Consider the following 26163-nt stretch of genomic DNA (forward strand, 5'->3'; position numbering starts at 1 on the left):
AGATAGCTCTAAGGTAAAGACATGTTCAGTACAGCTTTGTGGGCCAAAGGGTCTGTATTGTGCTGTAGGTTTTCTATGTTTCTATGTTTCTAGGGGAAGATTTGGTAGTTGTGCAAGTGATTGTGGAAGGAAGAGAGAATTCTGTGAATGTGTAAGGAAACAAAAAGGAAGAGGTGTGTACATTTAGTATGGAGACAAGAACACATGGCCAGGTGGTGCTGTGACAGGTGTGATGTGGAGAGTGAATTGTTGAAACCAGTAGGAAGGCCGGAGAGGTGTTTGCTTCAGGTGAAGGATGGAGGGATGAACTCAAGTTTGCTTGCCTACTGACACAAAGACTTCCTGCACTGTACTTAGGCCCTCATGATGTTGTTGGGGTTATTGTCCCACAGACAACACTGGCTTGATTCATTAAGTCACTGGATATGCATCTTATGGAAGAACATCTGTTCCATCATAGCCTTCAATTTTGAGGCAAGCAATTTAAAGCACAAGGGAGACCTTCACTCCCTGGAAGCCTCAAAATATGATCCAGACAAATTGATTAATAGATCCAAGCAAAGTACACCACCCGACTTTAGAACATAAGTGTCATATACCAATAGCAGCACCCCATACATGTCGAGTGGGAAGCCAATAATCACTAGGAAGTTAAAATTAATCTTTACACTTTATCCTAGGATTAGTACCTCCTTCTCTCCTTTTCAACCTGGTCCAATGCTGGGTAGGATCCTTAGCCCTGGTGGGGACATTCCCTCAGGTAAATTCAATGTTTACAGAGAACAAGAATAACACAGGTTGAACATTGTATGCTGGAGGATTTCCAACAACTCACTGACCTTCACACACTCTCCATTTACTTACAAATGTTGGAGCGTAAATGGGAAAACAAGCAAAGCAATGATTTTGGTGATCCTGTTCACTGAGCCTTTCCACAGTGTTTGTCTCTTGGCCGTTTCCGCAATAGCAGGTGCACCTCACTGTGCCAGTTCCAGGCTGGCTGCCTTCTCTTCACTGAGTGCAGATCAGAGCGATCCATTTGGAGCAGTTTGTATTGATTCACTGCAATAGGCCAGATCTCTCATCAAACTCTTCGGTTAACATTGAATTCACTGGATTTTCATGCTCCCACAGAGATCCCAGGAAAGAGGGCAAAATCAACAAGTTAGGTCACACACCCTTCTCTCCTTTCCACTCTGATTTGTTCCTGTCTTTTTTTAATTTTACTTTTTCTCCCCCTCTTCCTGACGGGGCAATTTGTGCCCCATCCTTGTCTATCTATCACAGCCAAGTGCTTTGTATACTCTATCCAATCTGTACATATGATCTGTACATTCATTCCTAATAGTACAAACATTAAGTAAACTCTTTAACTTGTATGTGTACCATGCACCCTTTATTCTGCTTATATGTCAGTGATTTGCTTTGTAAATTTTATCCTATTTGTATTCTGCTTTGCTTTCCATATCCTCGTTAACTCTGAAATTTGTATTGTTCTGTGTTCGATGTATATAATTTCTTACCTGAAGACATGCTGTGGATTCTTTCCTACCTGTGCATGGACTGTGTGTACATCTTCTGTTTCAATTCATGTTCCTTCAGGGTCTCAAATCATGGTGCTCCTGAAATCCCTTATTCTTCACTCATGGAACAACCTAAAGCTTATGAACATAAACTGGAAACTGGGCATTGCACTTTGATGGGCCTCATGTTCCCAACTCTGGAATCTGCTGCATGAGCCTGGGTTGTTGCATGAAGTGGGTACAAAGGCAGTGAGAACTGTTGTTAAACAGGTTTAATAGCAACATCAGAGTACTAAACTTACACAAGAGAATTGGTACAGGTTGTGTTTACAGTGCATTCAAACACACAGTTCAGAAGTACAGCAGTGACAAAATAGAAACCATCCCCCAATGAAACTGTTCCCTTGAGGAAAAAATACACCTTTGCTCTCACTGGAAGATGGATATATATTATATTTATATATATATATATATTCTCTCTCTCTCTCTCTCTCTCTCTCTCTCTCTCTCTCTCTCTCTCTCTCTCTCCAGAAAGTACCACTTATTTCAATAGAAAAAGATGGTGACAGCAAAAGCTTTTCTTCCCCTTTAAAACTTAGCGTACAATACGGACTATACAGTGTGTTGCAGGTTTATAAAATATACTTCCTATAAGGTAGAGATTATTTGCCATTATTCTACAAGCATTTTGGTGGTTTGTATCATGGCTCCTCACCGTGTCATATTAAAGGAAGCTGTAACGTTGTGAAGCAAGAAATTTGATGTGAGCCTGTTTTAGATGTGCTAATGCCTGCTTTTGAAATATCAAAGGAAGCAATCTGACACAAGAATATTGAAAATATTAATCTCTAACCTTATAGTTTTCTGTTTTGCATTCGAATAAAATATATTTAAAAATTGTCCTGGTGTACAAGTTACTGTTGCTTTTAGCAGACCTAAAGCCAGTTTGAAGTGTAGCTTATAGACCAGATTTTACGCTAAGAATTTCACCTTTTGTGAGCCAAAAGGATAAAACAAGTATTATTTAACTGACACAATATTTTAAAATGCCTTTTGAATAACACATTACATTTTTAAAATGCAGGAGTGGTATTCAGTGAGAGTGTAAAATCGTGTTAAACACAATATTGAAAAAAACAGGTATTGTTTTTTCTTGTTAAGACAAAACATCAGTGAGTATTTACTGCAAAAGCAATTAAGCCTCACTAACATTTTTCAAATTACTGTTACCATGGAGATTTTTAGAACCCATTTCAGTCCATGTTATGAATACTTGCTGACAGTTCAAAAAGCAGATGGAGTTCATTTACAAAAGTTTAATTCCTCCGTACTATTTAGCAGGTTGCAGACATTGTTCATTATTCTATCAAGATGTAAAATTTTTGGAATTTTGCTCAGTTTACTCCTTATCATCCCACAAAAGATCCCCCTGTAAAATTTCTTCCATGATTTGGGCTCTGTCCCCATATGGTTTTGGAATCATGGGTTAGTGAGCTTCCCAGCTTAATGCACACAGCTTAACAGCATGCTCCCCAGCCTGGAGAATTCCTCTCTCCAACATGCATCTCATTTGCAAGGACTATCCAATGGAGCAGCCATCCCTGGAAAGCCAACTAGTCTGGGCATTTCGCTAGTTTAACACCCTTTTCAGTACCATATTTTCCAGCAGCCTCAGGGGCTCCCCAGTCAGATGACAAAACTTTGTGGACTGGAATACCCAAGATGTGGAAGAATTCAGTGGGTTACAGACTATGCAATGTGCAGGACTGTCTCTTTGTTAATACTGATTCAAGTAGCTGCTCATGTGGTGAGAGTATGAGAGAGATCTGTGTGTCACATGTGTGTACATCTACAGTATTATATTATAATAACAAATAGGGGAGCTTAATTTTGAATTTTGTGATCAAATTTATTAGGGAAGCCCTTTACTGTTGTTTGGGTGCAGTGAAGATGAACACCAACCATGGAGTGTAACTAGCAAAGGTTCCGGGGCCAATCTGATTCTGAACACTTTGGGTTACTGATCCCTTTATCGAAACTCATTTTAAAAAACATAAGGAAGACATTATTGAATGTAGCTCTCTGCTTTTCATTCTGAAATCGAAATGGCCACATGTAGGGACCATTGCTTGGATTGTTGTGGAGATGTGAAGGGTTGAAATGGGTTCTTTTGGGTTAACAAATTAATTCCCATGTATTTTTGATAATTAGCACATTGATTGACATGGAACTTGAAAAAAGGTGATCGAAGGCTATATTTGATATTCATACTAACACTAAATAATATTTTTTCTAGCTTTGCTTAATATCTTTTTCTCTTTTACCCATACACATCCTTGGTTTTTAACTAGTGGATTAACTAGGATAAAGAGCAGTTTATACTTCCCTTTTTATAAAACTACAGTCCGCATTCCAAACAAAATCCATTCAATTATCACTTTACAGCTATGGTGAACATCTAGGAGTTGTTTTTCGAAGAGTGGTTCTGTTGTGTAAGTACACTAACATTGATGGAAGACATCTCTGTTGGGTCCTTGTACTAGGATACCCAAATATGTCAAGGAAGTGAACTTGAAATGTGGTACCCCAAAAGGGTAAACAGCTAAGGAACTAAATTGAAATCAACAAATGAATAGTAATTCAAAAGCACGATGTTTTCCTTCTGCACAAATGTATCATTTAATGATGGCCATCATTTTATATGGAAAATGGGAAAGAAGGCGGTTCAATTAGCTTTGTAATCTTCATTGCAGTCTTATTGACATGAAACAGGTCCCAGTAGCATCAACATTGAGGCTTCAATATTCAGATTCACTCATGCACTTCATTGGCTGCCAGGCGTTGGGCTTTCAAGCTCCAAACTTGGTGTTGTTGTAAAGTCTCAGTTTTCTGCCTGCTTTGATTGGTCATGCTGGTGTGCTCATCTGCAGGCACTGCTCAATCACCAATGCTCTTCAGTGCTCTACAGAAACCATGCTTCCATCTTTGGCATTCTCTAGTGCAAAATATTTTTTTAGGGAAAGATTATGGCAACTGGGGAGAGTGACAGGGAAGATACTGCAGGTCTATAAATCCTTAGAGACACATGATTCAATGGCTTTGACAAACTTACATATTTAATGATCAAGAGGTGGAAAGTCATTGGTTAAAAAGAGTGTATGAGAAAATGGTTAGGGTATAACACTGTTCTGTGACTACATGAGGCCAACACACAACAAAAGTCTAACTCTAATATTCCCCATTACCTGGGATGTGTGTGCATGGGTTTGTGTGTGCACACGCTCACATGCATAGGTGGGTGCATTGGTCTTTTAACAACAAACCGCACAAAATATAATTTCATTAAATAGATCTGCCTGGGCACTAAGCTCAAAACGCAGAATAATTTCTTTCACAGATAGTCAGCTCACACGGGGATGGCAAATGATTAATCATCTCAGGAGCTCTATCTGTGTTGCCTTTGTCATTAAAAACAAATCAAAGAACGGGGTTGAACAAAATAAGATAAATTTCCCAGCATTTTTATTGTAAACAGTGTGGAGGATTTTTTAGGCCTGTGTTTGGGATAATCTTATTTTGGGAAGGAACTATTGTTGTTCTGGGTAAATTCTGGAATTTTCCCTCATCTAGCTGATCCATGGAAGTGTCTGATTCTGATTCTTCATACCCTAAGCTTCATTTCTCAGTCCGTACACAGCGAATCTCTTTCTTATGGACGATACAGTTATGTAATCAAGTGCTGGATATATTGACCCTTACGGGTTGCTGTCAAATTTCCCTGTGTGTTACAAACCAGAGGGCATTCTGGATAGATGACGAACAAGCAAAATAAACAGCTGTACATTTGTTCCTCATCTCTCTATCTCTGTGTGTTATCCACAGCCACCTGGCTTCCCAGTACCACAGACAGAACAACTGGCGACGAGGTGACAAGCCCTCACGCAATATTTATCGTTAACGTTCCTTCGGCAACAAAAATCTATGTCAATGCCGGCAGTGTACCATCGTGTGATGTGGGTGAGTGAAAAGAAAATGGCCGCAGGAAACATGGTGAATGAAGAACCTAAGGGGCGAGAACAAGAATGGGATGGTTAAATAAACAGTTAAGGGAGTGTGACATACACAGATATAAGACTAGTTAGCTTTTCTAGAACATGATTGTGTTTGAAAATGGCAACAATGTTAGGAATTATGGGGTTGTATGACCAACTCCAGAGCAATGGAGTTCATGTACTGAAAGATTTGAATATTTTGCACAGGCAAATCAAAATTTCAGATGATATTCGTTTTCCAACTTTTCTGACTGTGATTGGTGAAAAAGCATTTGATTTATTATCCAGTCTAGTTCAACCTGCTAAGCTTGTGAATAAGCCTTATGAGGACATAGTTAAGATCATAAAGGACCACTATTCACCTAAACCTTTGATTTCTACTAAGAGGTTCAGGTTTCATAAAAAGAATCAAGAGGAAGGGAAGCCGATGTGCTGGATGTGCTGAGGCAATTGCCTGAACATGGTGATTCTGGGCAGTCACTGAATAACATGTTACATGATAGACTCGTACGTGGTCTGTGGTAGTGACGCATTTCAGAAATATTTGCTTACAGAAGACAGACTAACATTACAGAAAACAATTGAGATTAGTACATTAACGGGTATGACAGCTAAAGAAGCACAGCTATTAAGTACATCTTCCCAAGTCCATAAAGTTTCTGCCTCTAAAAATAAGACTCCTATTGGCAGTCCATGTTACTCCAGTGGCAAAACCGGGCATTGAGCAAAAGAATGCTGGTATAAGGATTTAGATTGCTGAAGCTGTGGAAAAAAGGGATATATTGAACATGCATTTAAAAGTAAAAAGACACTATCAACCAAAAACAGTATAATAAAGAAAAATGACTATTGGAGAAACAAAATGAAACATGTGAACAAGATAAAAATACACTGAGGACAAACTGAGTGACCCTCACTCTGTGGTTGAAGAAGCTTTGCATGTTTTATCTGTTTCAGGACACTAAAACAACTATTGGGTGATCCCATGGTCGTATAGGGCCACAATGAGGATGTAGGTGGACAGGTGTACAACAGCATCGCTGGTGTCAGAGATAGATTACAAGGAGAAATTGCAGCATCTGATCCCAAAAGGAGCAAGGGTGACTTTAAAGACTTAGTCTGGCGAGGTTGTTCCAGTGAGGGGAGCAGTACCGACTGCAGTGGAGATTAACGAATAGAGAACGAAACTTGCACTATACATTGTTAAAGATATTGTAGTTATCCGGTACTTCTCTGCTTCTTCTGATTGGAGCAGATCAAACCCATCTGGTGCAAAGTGCACCTGATTGGTGGGGGCACGGGTTTACAAGAGGTTTTGAAGAAATGAGGAAAAGTATTCAAAGGGTAACTGAGCAATATGAAAGAAATGACTGTTAGTCGGGCTACTAAGCCTGACACAACACCTATATGCCTGAAGACAAAACCTGTTTCATATCCTCTCAAACCAAAGGCAGAGGCTGAATTGGAAAGACTGCTTCAGACTAAGATATTGGAACCAGTATGTGTAAGGAAATGGGCAACTCCAGTGGTTCTTGTCCTAAAAAGAGATGGGTCTTTAAGATAACCATTAACCTGGTTCTTAAGGCCGAACAATACCCTCTTCCCGCCATTAATGACCTTTCTTCAGGACTGGCCAGCAGACAGACCTGTAGCAAATTTGACTTCTGTCAAGCATATTTGCAGATGACCATGGAGCTAGAGTCACAGGAACTGTTGACCATAGTGACTCTCAAAGAAGTGTTTAGATACTGAAAGCTTCCACTTGGCATTACTTCGGTTCCCGTACTTTTTCAGCAAGCAATGGACCAGATCCTGAGTGGGTTGACTGGGGTGCAATGCTATTTTGATTGCTTACCCATTACTGGGGAAAAAATGAGCATGAACACCTACAAACCTTGGATGTTACACTACAAGGACTCAAGGATATGGGCTAAGGGTCCAGAAGGACAAGCGTGAGTCTTTCAACCTTGGATTTGGGCCATATGATCTACAACTCAGATCTTCACAAAGCACCATCAAAGGTGAAGATTATCCTGGAGGCTCCATCACCACAAAATGTAAGTCAATTAAGATCTTTCTTAGGCTACTACCATACAACACAAAGTTTTTTCCTAACCTAGCTGGCATTCTGAAACCAGTTCATGAGCTTTTAAATAAATCAACACACTGGCACTGGACAGATCTTTGTGAAAAGGCTTTTAAAAAGGCCAAAACAGCTTTGTCACAGTCTGAAGCACTCACACACTTCAACACTTCATTGCCAATATGGTTGATCTGTGATGGATCACGTGTGGGGGCAGTTATCTCACACATCATACTGACAGATGAAGTGCATCCAGCCGCTTTTGCATCAAGGACATTAAGAAAGGCAGAAAGCCATTATGTCAAGACTGAGTGGGAAGTGTTTGCAGTTGTCTTTGGAGTTAAGAAATTCCATCAATTCCTCTTTGGTCGATAGTTTACATTACTGACAGATCATTGCCCATTGATAACAATTTTTGGTGCTCAGGCAGGCATTCCTTCCCTGGCTGCCATATGAATGCAATGTTGAGCTCTGTTCCCAACTGCGCATTCGTATGACACGACATACGGAATGTCGGAGCACCATGTGAATGCTGATAGATTATTCAGACTTCCCTGAGCTGTTGCAGTTCCAGAGCCGTCCCCAAAACAGATCTTTTACTTCAAGGAAGTACTACAGCTTCGATCACAGTGGCACAAGTGCAGAAGCACACATGTACTGATGCTGTTCTATCTAAAGTTGTGCACATGATAATTCACAAATGAAAAGGAGAGCTAATCATAGTATTAAAATCCTACCATGCTCAATGGAATGTTGCCATTCCTCCACCATTAAGGAAGCAAGGGCTTGATGAGCTACATACAGGGAACATGAAAGAAATCGCACACAGCTACTTATGGTAGCCAGGACTGGATGTAACTATTTGACAGAAGGCCCACATTGTCAGCAAGTGAGGAATGTTCTTCAAAATGTTCCTTTTCATCCATGGGATTGGCTTGAGGAACCATGGCAAATGATCCACATAGATTTTGCAGGACCTGTAGATGGTCGCATGTTATTGGTTGTAGTAGACATACACAGCAAATGGCTGTGGGTTGCCTTCACGAAGAGCACAGCATTTGAAAAATGCATTGAGGAGATACGTTCCATCTTTAGCCATTTTGGGGCTTCCTCAACAGCTTGTAAGTGACATTGGCCCACAACTCCAGACTGAAGAGTCCAAGGCATTTATGGAAGCAAACAATATTCAGCACATCAAGTCAGCACCATATCATTCAGCCACTAGTGGCCTTGCTGAAAAATTCAAACAAACAATGAAGCAAGCCCTCAAGTCTTCAGTGGGAAATGGATCTCTTAACTAGCATCTTCAGCACTTTCTTGCTGACATACCACAACACACCTCGTGCCAGCACCAAAGTGCACTAATGAAAATATAGCTTTGCATCTGGCTTGAACTGCTTAGACCTCCATACACAAAATAGATTGTGCTAAATGAACAGAAAACCCAAGCAGAGACACATATCAAAGCAAAGTACAGAAGTTTCACAGCAGGAGAGAGAGTATTTGCCCAGAACTACAGTGCATCTCTGGGACAAAGTGGATACCTGTGATGGTGGTGGCACAGACTGATCCTGTATCATACACAGTGAAAACTAGCAACCACAATAGCTCCAGAAGACATGTTGATCAGCTGTTGCCTACTTCTTCGGTTATTGAAAACCAACACAAACCGACCAACCTAGATCCAATTTTAGAAATGGAACAGGGTTCTGAAGCAACTGCAGAACTTCTGTTAAGACTAGATTACACAGCCAGTGCTTCCCCATCACTTGTGCTCTCTGAGGTGTTCCTTACGGACAATGCAGTACCCAACCCAAGATCTATACATACACCATCAAGAGATAAAAATAACTTTTATCTTTTGCCGTCAGCCCCAGGTTGTCAACACCCTCACAGGAACAGGTGGCCTCCAGACAGATTGAATCTCCATTTTAGTGACTAACCCTCAGCAAATGGGGCAGAGTAATCCCCAGGGTTAAGCCGGGGAATAGAGTCAGTCTACCCTCTTTCCCTAGTTTAGAAAAACAATGTTTTTTTTATTGTTGGTTGAATCTGATAATTATTCCATTTAATGTTAATAGTTCAGCAGCCGGTCTGTGTTTTGGAAGGGGGAGAAACCTTTAAAATAAAGGCAGAGGAATATGTTATGTATTCATATATATTTTGACCCTTACAGGTTGTTGTCAAGCTTCCCTGTGTGTTACATACCGAACATAACGTGAGAGGCCATTCTGAGTAGATGACTTAAATAAACAGCAGTACATTTGTTCCTCAACTCTCTGTCTGTCGTGTGTTATTCACAACCACCTGGCTTCCCAGTACCACAAACACGATCTTTACAGTAACAAGACTCACAGGGGGATAGATCTGTGTTTTAGAGCTGGATCTGACATCAACTCAACCAAGTGTCATGTGACAACCTAAGTTAGCATTATTGGATAAAAATACTTTTAAGACCATATAGGAGAAGAATTAGGCCATTTGGCCCATCGAGTCTGCTCCTCCATTTCATCATGGCTGATCCACTTTTCTTCTGAACCCCAATCTCCCGTCTTTTCACTATATCCCTTCATGTCCTGACTAATCAACCTCTGCCTTAAATATACTCAATGACTTGGCCTCCACAGCCACCTGTGGCTACAAGTTCCACAGATTCACTACTCTCTGACTAAAGAAATTACTCCTCATCTCCGTTCTAAATGGACGTTCCTCTATTCAGTGGCTGTATCCTCTGGTATTAGACTCCCCCATTGGACAGCCTAAATTAGTATTATTGGATAAAAAGTAATTTTCTTCTCTGTGTTTTAATTTAGTCTCCAAATCATGTCAGTGTGTGACCAAGACTTCGTAGGTGATCTGCACAGTTGAAACCAGACCTGTTAGGTCACTGAAGTGATCAGAGTAGGTTTAAACCCCAATTAGCGTTCCTCTTATTGGGTTCTTGCCTGGGCTCTGCTTCAAACATAACACAGAGGATGCTGCAAACTTGCATTAACATTTCACATACTTAAGAATTGAGCCTATAACTGGAGACAATGAAACAGTTACTCTTAGCAACCAGCAACTTGGTCTGTACCCAGTTTTTACTTATATCTGGTAAATGGTTAGCAAGGTAATCGTATGGCAGCTACTAATAGATTTTGTGTGAGACTGAACCGCCTATCGTATCTAATGTTGTTAGTGCTATTGTATTCCATACCCATACGATATGGTATTTTAGTGGTTAGCACAACGCTTTACAGTACCAGCACGCGGGTTCAGTTCCCACGCTGCCTGTAATGAGTTTGTACATTCTTCTTGTGCAAGTGTGGGTTTCCTCCAGTTACTCTGGTTTCCTCCCACAGTCCAAAGACTTATTGGTTGGTAGGCTAATTAGGCATTGTGAAGTTTCCTGTGATTAGGGGAGGGTTAAATTGGGGGAATGCTGGGCGGCGTGGCTGGAAGTGCCAGAAGGGTCTTTTCCACGCTGTAGCTCAATAAATAAATAAATAAATAAAATCCAGCAATCCAAGTTTGGAAATGTTCAGTATAACACCTTCTTTATCTGTGTATTGCCCATACATCAGCCGTAGCATTCCGGGGTCAGGGAGGGGGTGAAAATGTTACCTAATGTTACTTTACCTACTGTGAAGATATGAACACGAATGACGTCTGACTGGCCCTGCGTGAAACCTGGGCACTGGACTGAGACTTGGGAGGAGACAGATGTTTGACATGAATCTTTGGAGGTCAGAGCAGGAGATTTAAATTTAGATAAAGGAAAAGGGCTAACAAAAAAAGAATTGCTTAAATCTTTAGATTTCATTCCTGCCCCATCACCAGGTTAAAAGTAACTTCAAAAGCAAGAGTTATCTTTCAATATTAGTCGAGAAAACATATAGTCCTTCCATGGACCCTTAGCTAAAGTCCATTTATTCTACCCTGGAAAACATCTGTTGCTGAATGAAAACTTATCACACAGCATAATTTATAATGAGATAGTCGTGTAATCTTAAAGTAAAACCCACAGTTGTCATGGCTAGGAATCATATTCAAGACAACAACAGCATTGGTGTACAAGAAAACAATGCAAAGCGCAAGTTATTCAGTCTTCATAGGCCATACACAGATCTTTGTCCTTCACGTTTGATGTTCTGACCTGTGTTCCACAGCTCGAAGTATTTTCACAATACAATTAAAGAAATAAAAGTGACAGAAAACATCGGTAGAAACTTAAAAGTTCTTTGCACCTCAGAGGGTTAAAATTATCTCTTCCATTTTATAACTTGATAAAAACGGCAATGAAGTGTGAGAAACCATCAGTTAGTCTTTCTGAGTGTACAGCGTGTTTAATAGTATGAGTTTTGGGGCAGCTGACACTTCCTACATTTTAGAACTTAACTTCCACCAAAAGCCAATCAGAAAACTAAATGAACAGACTTCTAGTTTCATATTATATTTGCAATTATTGTCTCTTTGATAGGATGGAAATTTATCAGTTCTCATAATTTTCACTTAGAATTTGGGGACTGCAAGTGACAGAGTGTTCATGTTGACTGCAATATCGTCAACATGTATGGCCATCACGATTGCAACATTCCCCCATCACAACATTGCCAAAACATCTGCCTCCACTGTGCTATGGACTTAAAGACATTTGGAAGTTCAAAGCCCATCAGTTTCTCCAGTGGAAAGAGCGGGACAGAATGTTAAGCATCTCCCCTACAGGAATGTGGAAGAGTCACCCGGTACGTTCTGTCAGGGGTTGGGTAGATTCTTAACCTCACTTCAAATGCTTGGGAAAACAATTCAGGACTTAAAGAGGATTAGGAAATAAATCAAGAATATGAAGACTTTAAAGATTAACTCTGCTAAACACGATATACACTCTGCTTTAAGTGGAATATACTGAATTCAAATTTCTCATCACTGCCCCAAGACTTAATTTTAGCAACACACACTACTTTAGGAAATATCATTTCTGATTAGGGTCCCATTTACATAAAGAAGAAGTATTATTTCTCCAGGACAAAAAATATTAAATGCTTCTCAAAGAGTTAAGTACTGTTAGTGGATCGTACCAGCCTGCAGTCTCTAAGTACGTGGCATCTAATGGCACTGTTGGTAGTGGATCCGGGTTCATGAGATTGTATCTCCACCATAGACACTTCTGAAAGGTTATCTGTCTTATCGGAATTTGGCTGCTGTATAGTTCTCCTCACCCAACATTGCATGCCATTCCAATTCTGGCAAATGGTCAATTCTTCAGTACATCTTCCACATTTTCTTCTTCATAAAATAATGTTACTTTATTGGCATCCGCACTTACAAAAATAAACAAGATTTTCTTCGCTCCCTGTCCTACGGGTGTGCAAAAAAAAGTCGACATCCGTGTGTTTTACAGATTCACCAGTGGAATCCTGAGAGAGAGAAAGAGAAAAAAAGATTGTTTTTATGAAGGGAAAATTAACCAGATATAGTTTAACCAAACCCATTTCCTATAGGATTTATGTTAGTTGTTCTAATCAGTAAAACATAACATGCTGAAAAAATCTGAGAGAATGGAAGTATTAGGATATAGCTCTTGCTACAGATCTGTGGGACATTTTTTTTTAGCACTAGCTACATTGGGAGATTACAAAAGACACCAAACAATCAGCAGATCAGGCAGCACTGGTGGAGAGAAAAACAGTAACTCTTGAAGTCATGAGAACACCGAGATGCTAAAGGTAAATAACATTTAAGCAGGTAGATAGGGAGAATGGAATGAATGTCAGATCAAAAACAAATGGAGAATTCTGTAGTGGAATAAATGGAACAGAATCATTTGGTAACAGGAAAAGCTTTATAGACAAAAAAGGATGTTGATGAGGGGTGAGCGTCAAAGTGGAGATAACAGTGTGGTGTGGGTGTAAGCATTCTGATTGGCTATGAAAGGCACAAGCGGAGGGTGGAATCTTGTCTTTGATGTTGGGTTTGCTGTGGAGATTGACTTCAAGAAGAAGTGGGGTCAGGCTATAGGGCTTCTAAATGAGTTTCTAGTGCTGTGAAGCCTGTTCTGTTCAGACTATAGTTGGAAATCCAGAAATCCAGAGCAACATGTCAGCAAGGATATCACACTACGCCTGGTTCTTCAACACTTGGAACATATACCTCAGAAGACCCATGGAGTCCTCATAGAGTTGAATGTGGAACATCATGAACTAGAACCCTCACCTCCATCCTCCTGGACAGCTATTCACACCATCTGCACCCTACAGTTTCTATTTATTTCCCAAATGGGCTTGAATATTACCTGTAGCATTATTTTTTTTCTGCTATTATCTCATCCTCACAAGCTCTGAAACTCTCAATAACAACTACACTACTTTGATATCTAGTATTTCCTTCTGAGTTCCAGCACAATTTCTAAAATTGAGTTTTACCTCTCCTATTGACCAAATTCTAATGTCTCATCCCAACTATACATCATTTTCTTTATCTCAGAATCAGAACCAGAAGCAGGCATAATATCACCAGCATATGATGTGAAATTTGTTAACTTCGTGGCAGCGTTACAATGCAATACATAATAATAGAGGAAAAAACTGTGAATTATGGTTATTATATATATATATATATATTAAATAGTTAAATTAAATAAGTCATGCAGAAATAGAAATAAAAGAAAGTAGTGAGGTAGTGTTCATGGGTTCAATGTCCATTCAGAAATCAGATGGCAGAGGGGAAGAAGCTGTTCCTGAATTGCCGAGTGTGTGCCTTCACAATTCTGTACCTGCTCCCTGATGGTAGCAATGACATCAGGGCATGACCTGGATGAAGGGGATCCTTAATGATGGATGCTCCCTTTGAGGCATTGCTCCTTGAAGATGTCCTGGATACTACGGAGACTCTTGCTCATGACAGAGCTGATTAAATTTTGAACTCTCTGAAAATTACTTTGATCCTGGGCAGTCGCAACTGCTTTCCCCACCCCCCATACCAGATGGTCATGCAGACAGTTAGAATGCTCTCCATAGTACTTCTGTAAAAAATTTCACATGCTTTTGGAAACACATCAGATTTTCTGAAACTGTGAATGAAACATAATTGCTGTCGTGCGTTCTTTGTAACTGCATCAATACCTTGGGTCCAGGTTAGGTCCTCTGAGATATTGGCACCCAAGAATTAGAAGTTTCTCGCTCTTTCCACTTCTGATCCCTCTATGAGGATAAGTGTGTGTTCCCTCATCTTACCCTTTCTGAAGTCCACAATCAGTTATTTGGTCCTACTGATGTTAAGTGCAAGGTTGTTGCTATGACACTACTCAACTAGCTGATGTATCTCACTCCTGTGTGCCGTCAGCATAACAAAGCCCACCACCCTGGCTGTCACTAAATTAGATTAGATTAGATTATGAGAACACTCAGTCCACTTTTATTGTCATTTAGAAATACATGCATATATTAAGAAATGATACAACGTTTCTCCAGAGTGATATCACAGAAAACAGGACAGACTAAAGACTAACACTGACAGAACCACATAATTATAACAAATAGTTACAGCAGTGCAAAGCAATACCATAATTTGATAAACAACAGACCATGGGCACAGTAAAAAAATCTCCAAGTCCTGAGTCGATCGACTCCCGAGTCCTCGATAGCAGGCGGCAAAAGGGAGAAACTCCCTGCCATAAACCTCCAGGCACCGTCAACTTGCCAATACCTTGGAAGCAGCCGACCCCAGCCGACACTGAGTCCATCCATCTGAAAATTTCGAATGTCCGACCAGCCTCTCTGATACAGCCTCCCGAGCGCCATCCTCTGCCGAGCACCTTCGACCTCTCCCTGGCCGCTGAAACACGCAAAGCCGAGGATTTTGGGGCCTTCAGCTCTGGAGATTCCGGTTACCACACAGTAGCAGCGGCAGCGAAGTGGGCATTTCAGAAGTTTTCCAGATGTTCCGCTGTGCTCTCACAACTGTCTCCATCAAATCAGAATTGAGCACAGTCCCCTACTTGACAGATAACAGATATCATCACCGAAGTGGCCGCACGCACTGCCATCACGCCACCATCTTCTCCTGCCTCCTGGGAGGTTCTACTGGCTTCACTCTCTTCAAGAGCTTTGGCTTCAAATTCCTCTGAGAGCTCACTCGGCCCCACTTATCCAAGCACACTATGGTAATTAGCATTGAGAAGCTAGATAAGACCACCAGAGAGAACATGGAACACAAAACTGTATAGCAAAGTTTGGCCCTTCAGCCCACAATGTTGTGCCAACTTTTAACCTACTCCATGACCAACCTAAACCATCACTTTTACCTAGCCCATAACCCTCCATTCATCTTTCATCCATATGTCTATCTAAGAATCTCCTAATGTATCAGCCTGTACCACACTATCAGCAGTGCATTGCAGGCACCCACCACTCTTTGTGTAAAGAACTTACTCTGACGTCTCCTCTAAACTTTCCTCCAGTCATCATAAAAGGATGTCCTTTTGATGACTGGCGCCCTGGGAAAAATATGCTCACAGTCCAGTTTATCAAAGCCTGTTATAATCTTATGCACCTCTGTCAAGTAGTCTCTCACCCTCCATCACACCAAAGGGAAAAGGCCTTGTTTGCTCAACATTCCTTGTGAAGGTGTGCTCTCAATTATTGGAAACATCATGGTAAATCTCCTGACATTTCCTGCATTTCCTGGGCATCTAGTCTGTCATCAAGTCCTGTCACATACTGGAGAAATTCACTGGCCTCTCTCTTTTCCATCACACTGCTGCTGAGAACTGGAGCCTCAGCAGAAACAATTATGACCATTCTGAGAAAAACAAAAAATTGCTCAGATTGAATAAATCCGTGGAGATTAAATAAAGGTGTCTGTTTGTCTGTTCACCTTTGGAAGGGAATTTTCCTTTCCACCCATGAAGAATGCATCATGTTCTGATACAGCAATTCAAATGCACAGAAACACAAAAAGTAGCAGAGAGTTGTGGACTGTGCCCAATACATCATGGACATAACCCTCCCAGCCACTAGGAGCATCGACAGGAGGCAATGCCCCAAGAAGTCAACAACTACCATCAAAGGTCCCTTCTATCCAGGCAACTCCATCACCTTACAGCACCTGCTAGCAGGAAGCGCGGAAGCCTAGAGTCTTGGATTTCCTGCATCTCTTGTTTGTGAAGAACAACTACCTCCCTTCAACCATTCGATTCTTGACCCAACCAACCCCATCCCAATCACTACAGCTTAGCAATACTACAATCACTTTGACCACTCTGCAATAAAATACATATTTTTTGTTGTTCTAATTCTGCTCTTTCTTGTAAAAAATATGTATAATTTATGTTTAGTTTTTATTTTTCTTGTTAATATTGTTTATATGATGCTGCTACAAGTAAACTTTTCAAAGCACTTGTCCATACATGTACCAAAATCAGAATCAGGCATATTATCACTGACATGTTATGAAAATTGTTTTTTTTTTCTGTGGTAGTAGTACAAGGCAAAACATTAAAAAAAAATCACTTAAGTTAAAATAAATAAATAATGCAAAAGAGCAAAACAGCTATATATGTATTATAACACATTCTAATTTTTATAGTGCTTATTCATATGAGAGTAAAATCAACTTGACTTTGACACTGCGAAAGCCCAACTCCACATGAACTGGTTTCCTCCACACCATTTCCAAGTACACACTGATACAGAAAGTTCCACAATTCAGTTCAGTGTGACAAAAGCATTCAATTTTCCCTTTACGTGTACTGGTCACATAAAATATCCTTGTGGTCTTTAAGACAATCTATTCAAAATTAGTAGCTTGGTGATAACACTAATAAGGACCTTCTCAATTAAGCTGTGGAAATTCTCCAATGGCTAAATCGGTGTCAGGCATATAAGCCCCTATGGAAACTTGATTTATCAGCGACCTGAGGAGCTGATTCTCTGAACCTAGTTTAAAAGAGCAAGATAAATGAGACTGGAAGTTCCAAACAAATCCATTCAATTACTGGACTGCCTTCCAACCGAGGTGAACCGCAATCATGCTTGGTTAAAAGTTGGGCATCAGCATATCAAACCTGGGCATTGCAGGATTCTACAAAGGACACTTAACTAGCTCATTGCCTATGTGATGGCTAGATATAAGTGGTAAACTTACATTTACCTGAGACCTTTCGTTTTTAGGCCTCAAAACACTTGACAACCAATAAGGTACTTCTGAATTATATTTCTTTGTGTTAAAACCTGAAAGCAAGTACTATCAGGCACAAGGACAGCTTCTACCGGTCCCAATGAAGGCTCTCGGCCAGAAATGCCAACTGTTTACTCCTTTCCATTGATGCTACCTGTCCTGCTGAGTTCCTCCAGCATTTTGTGTGTGCAGCTTCCACCCTGCTGGTGATGGCTCCCTAGTGCAATAAGATGGGCTCTTAACCTCGCAATCTACTTCAGCTTGACCTTACAACTAGTTGGTTACTTGCACTGCCCTTTCTCTGTAGCTGTCACTCTTTATTCTGCATTCTGCTGTTGCTTTACCTTGTTCTACTTCAATGTACCAGATAACGATTTGATCTGTGTGAATGGTACACAAGAAAAACCTTTCACTGTATCTCTGTAGATGTGACAATAGTAAAGCAATTTCAATTGCAATAATCCAGGCTGTGCAGAAGATAAGAAACACGGGAGTCTGCAGATGCTGGAGATCTGGAGCAGAACACAGAAGCGCTAGAGGAACTCAGTGGCTCAGTCAGTGGTCTATGGAGGGAAATGGACAGGCTGCATTTCAGATCAAGACACTTCATCTGGATATATCTGTTCACCGAAACAGTCGATAAACTTTACAGAGCAAGCTTCCAGAGTAGTAACATGATCATAATCAGACTGTTCTGAGCTGTAAACAATGTTGGTGGTCAGTTTTAAATGCTTGATACACTGCAACTGCCCTTCAAATCCTTGGAGGAAGAATTCAAGGTAACAAGAGCCAGAGAAGTGCTACAGTATAGGGACTCAAGTGACCCGAAGGTGGCTAGAGCAGGGATCCAAGTGAGGACTGGCAGGAAGTGGACGGCAGAAGAAGCTGTTCAGGAGGCAGAGGCGAGGCTGCGTCACAAGAGGCTGGTGGGAGTGGTCACAGGAGGCCGGTGGGAGTGGTCACAGGAGGCCGAGCTGGGCTAGGATCCTTACCAACTCCCCAAATGGACAGCAGAGGGAAGGAAAGGCGTCGTCTGGTTCAGGAGGAGGTGAGAGTAGTAGTGGAGGAGACGAGAGCCTGCAAGGCAGTGGGAATGAAGCAACAGGGAGCTTGGACAAGATGGGAGAATGCGGCTGAGAGGAAAGTGACCTGGGCTGATCTATGGAAAGCCGAATCACACCACATCCAATTCCTCACCCAGGCAGTGTACGATGTGCTTCCATGCCCATCAAACCTGCACACATGGGGCAAGGCAGAGTCATCTGCGTGCCCACTGTGCTCCAAGAGAGGAACCCTGGATAACATCCTCAGTGGCTGTGCAAGGGCACTTGGTGAGGGACGGTACAGGTGAAGGCATGATCAGGTCCTGAAGACCATCGCTGAAGCCGTCAGCGCAGGAGTTGAGTGGGTGAAGCGGTCCCGACCCTCCAAGCAGACCATTGTCTTTGTCAGAGCTGGGGAGCAGCCAATACCTGCCAAAAGAACATCTGCAGGCATTCTGACCTCTGCAAGGGACTGGCAGCTGTTGGTGGACCTCGAACGGCAGCTGAAGTTCCCCAACCATGTCGCAGCCACCACCCTGCGACCAGACATTGTCCTAGTGTCTGAGTCTACTAAGCAAGTGGTGCTGCTGGAGCTGACAGTCCCATGGGAAGATAGCTTAGAGGAGGCCTTTGAAAGGAAGCTCTCCAAGTACGCAGGACTGGTCAGCAACTGTCAGCAGGCTGGATGGAGAACGAAGTGTCTCCCAGTGGAGGTTGGTTGTAGGGGATTCACAGCCCGTTCCTTAGTTACAGCCTTCAGCATTTTGGGCATCGAGGGAGAGAGGAAGAGGAGAGCCATCCGCAGTACCACCGATGTGGCAGAGAGGGCCTCAAGATGGCTGTGGCTCAAAAGAGGGAGCCATGGAGCCATTTGGACAAAAGCTGGGGTCTGATCAGCCCCGGCTGGGCCACCTGGAGGAGGTTGTATGTTGTTGAAAGATCCGAAACACCCGATGATTCCAGGACCTTCACTGAAGATGTGTCCAAAAGCATCAGTAGATGTATGTGCACAGCTTACACATTGTACCTGCTTTCAGTAGTCAGCTCTGGTGATTTCAGGGAAATCAAATTCATCAATAAAAAACATATCTTCCTATAGTAGGCATTTGTTGCGTGCGTCCAATCCAAATTTACTGCTTAAGGGATATTGGCTTCCGAATAAATATTTATCAGAGATCTGAAGAGAACTGGGCATTAGATTAAAGCAGTGTTGTGTTATCAAACAGGACCCTTAGTTTAGGAGCCAAATGACTGCACATCTGATAGTGCAGCAAACTATATTCATTATATAGTGGATTGTAAGCTGATAGAAGTATCCCGAGCAGGTGTGCCATTTTTCCTCACCAGCCAGCCATTTTATGCCATAACTGGCCTTAAGTGTGTTGGATTTCCCTGATTATGAGCTAGGCAATGCAGTTAATTGCAAACGTTTGTTGCAGTGTTGAAATAATTTATTAGTTTCTAGCTCAGTAACAGCATTTCACCTCAAGTTAAAACCACGTCAGCCCTTCTTCAACAACTTGAACTGGTAATGCTGTATATGTGTGAATATTTCAGGGGTACAGGTTTTTAGCCAAGTTTTAAACCAACTACTTTTACATATGAGTGTGAAAAATAGAGACAGGAGTAGGCCACTTCAACCTTCAAGCCAGCTCCATCATTCATCTGAACATTGTCAATTTTCTATCTCAGTAACATTTTCCAGCACATTTACTTATTCATTGATTCTCTTAATACCCAGAAATCTGTAAATATTTGGGTACAGAATTCCAACAGCTCACCATGTTTTGTGTGAGATGTTGCTCCCAACTCATTCTCAAATGACCTGCACTTTTTCTCAGCCTTTGAACCCAGCCCTGGGTTCAGTCAGCTGGAGTAAAAGATTACATAGAGTCTTTTGTTTCAAACTCAACCTGCTAATGGGAATACTGTTAAATATTTGCTCCAAATTTCCTGGGACTGAACGGTCTTTGAATTCACATATGTTTGGATTATTAGTATCAATACTTGTGATTTTTTTTGTGTACCTGTTGTATTTTCAATTGCTATTTTATGCAATATTTGAAGTGACAATATAAAACTTATAAATCATTAATTGGTGAATATCCCTAACAATTCATACACACAAGAACGTCTGCAGATGCTGACACAAAGTGCTGGAGGATCTGAGGATCTCAGCAGCTCAGATGAATAGATAGCCAATGTTTTGAGCTGAGACCCTCTTGTGGACTGAGAAGAAAGGGGGCAGATGCCAGAATAAAAAGGTGAGGGGAGGGGAAGGATGGTAGCTGGAATGTGACAGGTGAATCCAGATGGGTGGAAAAGGTCAAGGGCTTGAGAAGAAGGAATCCAATAAGAGAGGACAGTGGGCAAGAGGAGAAAAGGAAGGGGGGGGGGACAAGGGAGAAGTAATATGCAGGTGAGAAGAGGTAAAATGCCAGAGTGGGGAATAGAAAGGGTGGGGGAATTTGTTTACCAGAAGGAGAAAGCAATATTCATGCCATCAGGTTGGAGGCTACCCAAGTGGAATATAAGGTGTTGCTGCCTCACCCTGACAATGACCTCATCTTGGCAAAAGAGGAGGCCATGGACCAACACATTGGAACCGGAATGGGAATTGGAATTAAAATGTTTGGTCACTGGGATGTCCCTCTTATGAATGGAGAGGAGGTACTCAATGAAGCGACAATTGTAATCACTGGAGGTTCAAGAACAAATACTTATCTTCAACCGTTCGCTCTTGAACCAACCAGGAAAATCTCATCGCTACAGATTAGCATCATTATGACCACTTAGATCATTTGGCACTAAAACTGACTTTTTTCTTCTAATTGTTTCTTTCTGGTTAAAATTACATACAGTTTATGGCTTTTCTTGTGAATGCTGCTCATATGAGCCTGTGTTATGATGCCCCTTCAGGTAAGTTTTTCATTGCACTTATGCATATAGCAATAAAACTGACTTTATTCCTCAAAGAGTCATTTGCTTCATATTTGGAAATTGGTTGTTTTCTGACTACAAATACTCAGATTGAAGATCCCCAACTAATGTTTAATTTGAACACTCCTGATAGTTACATAATAAGATATCTGGCTTACACGGAATTAACTTAAACTTCAGAATATGCAAAATATTTTTCACTTTAGAACTCTCAACCATTACGGTATCTTACATAGTAACTCAAATTCTGATCTGAAATAAAGCAGAAAAAGCTGGAAAGACTCAAGTAAGAAGGGATGCAGTTCATATTTCAGATTTGGAACCCTTCTGCAGAAGGAGAAACAGGACCCTTATCAGAACAGGAAAAAGAGAAAACAAATTAATTTTCAGTAGCAAAGAAGACAGGGGAACAATGGATGCAACAAAGAGAGCAAACACAGACAAAGAGACATAGAAACATAGAAAATAGGTGCAGGAGTAGGCCATTCGGCCCTTTGAGCCTGCACCGCCATTCAGTATGATCATGGCTGATCATCCAACTCAGAACCCTGTACCTGCCTTCTCTCCATACCCCCTGATCCCTTTAGCCACAAGGGCCATATCTAACTCCCTCTTAAATATAACCAATGAACTGGCCTCAACTGTTTCCTGTGGCAGAGAATTCCACAGATTCACCACTCTCTGTGTGAAGAAGTTTTTCCTAATCTCGATCCTAAAAGGCTTCCCCTTTATCCTCAAACTGTGACCCCTCATTCATAAGTTGATCCTAACTGATTAGGTCACCCCCTCTCAGATATATTCTTCTTGTTCTAACAATCCCTCACTCGCCTTCTCTGCGACTAAATACTAACTCATTTTCTCCCTTTCCCAGTTCTAATGAGGACTCCAGGACCTAAAACTCAGCTTGATCTGTGGAGTGCTCACAGGATTTTCTGTTTTAGTCAGAGTTAGGATTGAGAAGATATGGCAAGGATTCATTTGGATGCTGTTTGGCATAAGAATACACAGCGAGATTTTCAATTGTTAATCATCATAAATTTTGAAATACATCATCAGGTGGATAGTAAACATTGGTCCAGAAATTTATTGGCAGGCTAAGGGATAATTTTATGGAGTACAAATGGCTGTTTCATATTGTGGGGCCCAATGGCATGCTCTCAGTCTATTGGTGCTCTCAGTTATTTTCACATTTGCTGTTTACTCACTCTACCTGGAGGAACATTTTCCATTGATAAAAAAAAACTAATTTTTATTTGTTTTTCTATCAGCGTAACACAAGCACAATATTACATTTAGTGAACTACACCCCTGCTTTTTAAAATCTGATGACATTGGAATGTGACAATGGTACGCAGTTAAAAATAATTAAAAATATTTTAGTCAATCTACACAAAATATAAGAGAACCTTCATTTACATTTGAATGGTCTTCAAGAGCAGCACTCCATGGGGTAGCAAATAGGGCACAGTTAATTAACGTACAGCACAATTCCACTGTAAAGCAGTTTGAGTTCAAAATGGCAAACTATCGAGTAAATATTGACAAAGTGGACGTGAAAGTGCTATTTCACTGATCCAAAATATGACAATCTAAACACCTTTGGTAGATTTGTGATGGTTAAATCCTAAAGTGACATACTGGGAATTAAAGATCATTTCCCCTTTAATGCAAATGAATTAAAAACTGACCCTTTTTTATAATTTGGCTTTTGAACAACTGCATATAATGTGATCATGAAGTGATTGGTAATAGCTGTGGTTAATTATCAGAGCTGTTGAATCGCTAATTTTGATGTGACAAATGGAACAGATGGACTTTATTATCACTTTTATATATTAGAATATATGGTGAATTTATGACCTGTTAAATACCCATATACATCAGATTCATTGAGGTGCATCTTTTATTCTTCTTATATAAATAGATATCTATTGTACTCAGTGAATAAAACACCTACTCCTCCATTGCTGACCACATTTATTGGTTTGTCCTTAAAATTTACCATCCCTTTTTTGAATACTTGCCAAACTTTAAGTTACCCATCTGTAAGTTCATGTCTAAATGCTTTGACATGAATGTTACAGATTACAAATAATATCAGCAGCTCTGCAGCTGGCATAGTAAGGTTTCCTGCACCGACTATTATTTGAGGAGCATTACTGGTCCTTTAAATCACTCACTCGTTAACATGTTAACTGCTTTCCATTCTATTACACATAAATAACTTTGTAATTGTAGGAATCAATAGACTTTCCTTTCACTGAGATATCCTGGTTTAGATCTCCCCACAACGTCCACAAGGGCCACGATGTCAACAGGGCCCAAAGGATTATCCAGCTACCAAGCAAGATACTACTCTGACTGAAAGTGGTTATGTTAACACTGAGCAAGGTTTGGTCCTCAATCTTCTTGTTTAATGTTAGACTGGGCAATACACTGAACTGTACAACTAAATTATCTTTTAAAGTAACTGTGACTGGAAGTTAAATAGAAAAACTGGTTTTCCATCAGATCTTTTTAGAGTCAGACAAATTGGAGAGTGAATCTTGCAAATCCTGCTGATAATTCTCATTTAGAAAAATTCAAGAAATCAACAACATAATTTCAAAAATTATACCAAGGCACTTATTTCGAAGTGTTGGTCAAATATTGCTAGTTATGTTAAACTGCAGATTTCCGGAAAATTCTGTCAAAACTGTAAAAGGTAAGAAGCACCTACACATCCGTCACTCTGTAACAGACTTGAAGAAATGTGCGGAGGTGCAAACTCCCATAGCTCCCAAATGATTATTATCTCCAATTTTCTTTTGTTGAAATGGTCTTGACCTAGCTTATGAGAAAAACTCCCTTTGTCAGGATCCTGTGAATACTTTTATATTCCAATACCTGAATGAATGGGTAAAGTCCACATAAAAGTTACAGGAAATTAACAGATAAGAAATGATAAATAGCAGTAAAAGCATTCTTGTTTCCATTGAGTGCGGATGATTTGGGCTCTTAACAATGAAAGAGTTCTGATTTTGGTCCAAATTGGGCAAATATCGCATCATTTGGGAAGAATTGAGGACAGGACTCTGCCTCAATGGGTATGGTCACCTTATTCTCATAAACAATATTCAATATTTCAAAAAATCAAAATGATGGATCATGGGTGAAGATTTCCAAATGCAAGAGCAGTCCATAATTCCTTGGAAGGAAATGTATGAAGGGAGTTGGAATGAATGAGGAATAGTCTATAATACCACGAGTCACTCTCTTCTCTGTTCATCATACCTCCCCTCCCATAATGTCTACTGCTGTTCAGATAGTCCAGCATCTTCCATTATCTAAAATTCCAATTTGTCTAGAACTTTACCAACCAACTGCAGTACCAAACCAAGCATTACTGTTTTAGCACCTTGTTTCATCCAGTTACACCGACTTCCAGCATTCTGTAGAAATGTTAATATTCTTCAAGCCTCTGTTTGCATTTCTCAAGTTCTCATCCTTTTTTTTGGTCCCAAAATACCCATCAGCCTTGCAAATGTTTACATCTGTTTGACTTTAGGCTCCTGTTCTGTCACTCTGCCATTGCTGACAAAAGTTTTCTGCTCTTAGCCTTATAACTTGGCATCATTTTCTTCAAGGCCTTCTACTCTCAAAATAATTTCTTTTTCAGTCACCTTTGGGAATAAGTTGTTGGCCATCCCTTCTTTGGTCTGACTGTTTTCTCCTTAAATCTTTGTGAAATACCCTGACATGCTTTCAATGTTGATGGTGCCAAAAACCAAAGTGTAAATTCTAACAGAGTGTTATGAAATTGTAAAATTAATGAAGATTCATGCAAAAATAAACAAATGTACTGAGCTTTAGAATAAATCAATTACTTGGTCAACAGAAAAGCCATGGATATTTGTGAAACCTAACTTATTTCCTGGTTTGCATAAACGGTCATCATTATTTGCATATGTCATTTATTTTAAAAGTAGACCAGACAAAATGGAATCAAATCATACATGGTAAAACATAAGCAAGTCCCAAATAATAATTCCAATCTCTTCTCAATTTTTCATTATGTCAAGATCTTATGATCTACCAAAGAGATACATATATAATACAACTACATTTTATCTGTCGAATTTTCATCTGTTTATAACTTTATTCAGAAACAAATGTAAATTATGTTGTCTTTTAGAAGATCAATAAATTTAGCATTCATATTTAAAACATTTAGTCAAATGTAGGACCTACCCCTCTTACTAAACCATCTGAAATTCTGCCTTAATTTGGAGACGTACTTCAGGTTAAGAATGATTTGGTAAGCTCATTTTTTTTCCCATTACCTTAATTTCAAGCAAGGCTAAAAATACAGTGAACTGTGCAAT

At 40.4% G+C, this 26163-nt stretch overlaps 1 protein-coding gene across 3 annotated transcripts in view; it reads right to left on the reverse strand.

Annotated features, from left to right (window-relative positions):
- Positions 1-1815: 1815 nt before the first annotated feature.
- The window catches only part of ajap1 (adherens junctions associated protein 1), a 332378-nt gene continuing 308030 nt past the window's right edge, over positions 1816-26163 (reverse strand). For 2 of the 3 annotated variants that reach the window (XR_010016087.1, XM_063033137.1), the window contains one exon: positions 11471-13057. Coding sequence is in view for 1 of the 3 variants with exons in the window: in XM_063033137.1 (XP_062889207.1) it covers positions 13036-13057 (22 nt within the window). In the remaining 2 variants the exon portion in view is untranslated. Of the gene's footprint in view, positions 4519-11470; positions 13058-26163 lie in introns of those variants that run through there. The other variant, XR_010016088.1, reaches the window with a different exon arrangement.

Source organism: Mobula hypostoma, chromosome 25 (assembly GCF_963921235.1).
Source record: "Mobula hypostoma chromosome 25, sMobHyp1.1, whole genome shotgun sequence".
Taxonomy (NCBI): Eukaryota; Metazoa; Chordata; class Chondrichthyes; order Myliobatiformes; family Myliobatidae; genus Mobula; species Mobula hypostoma.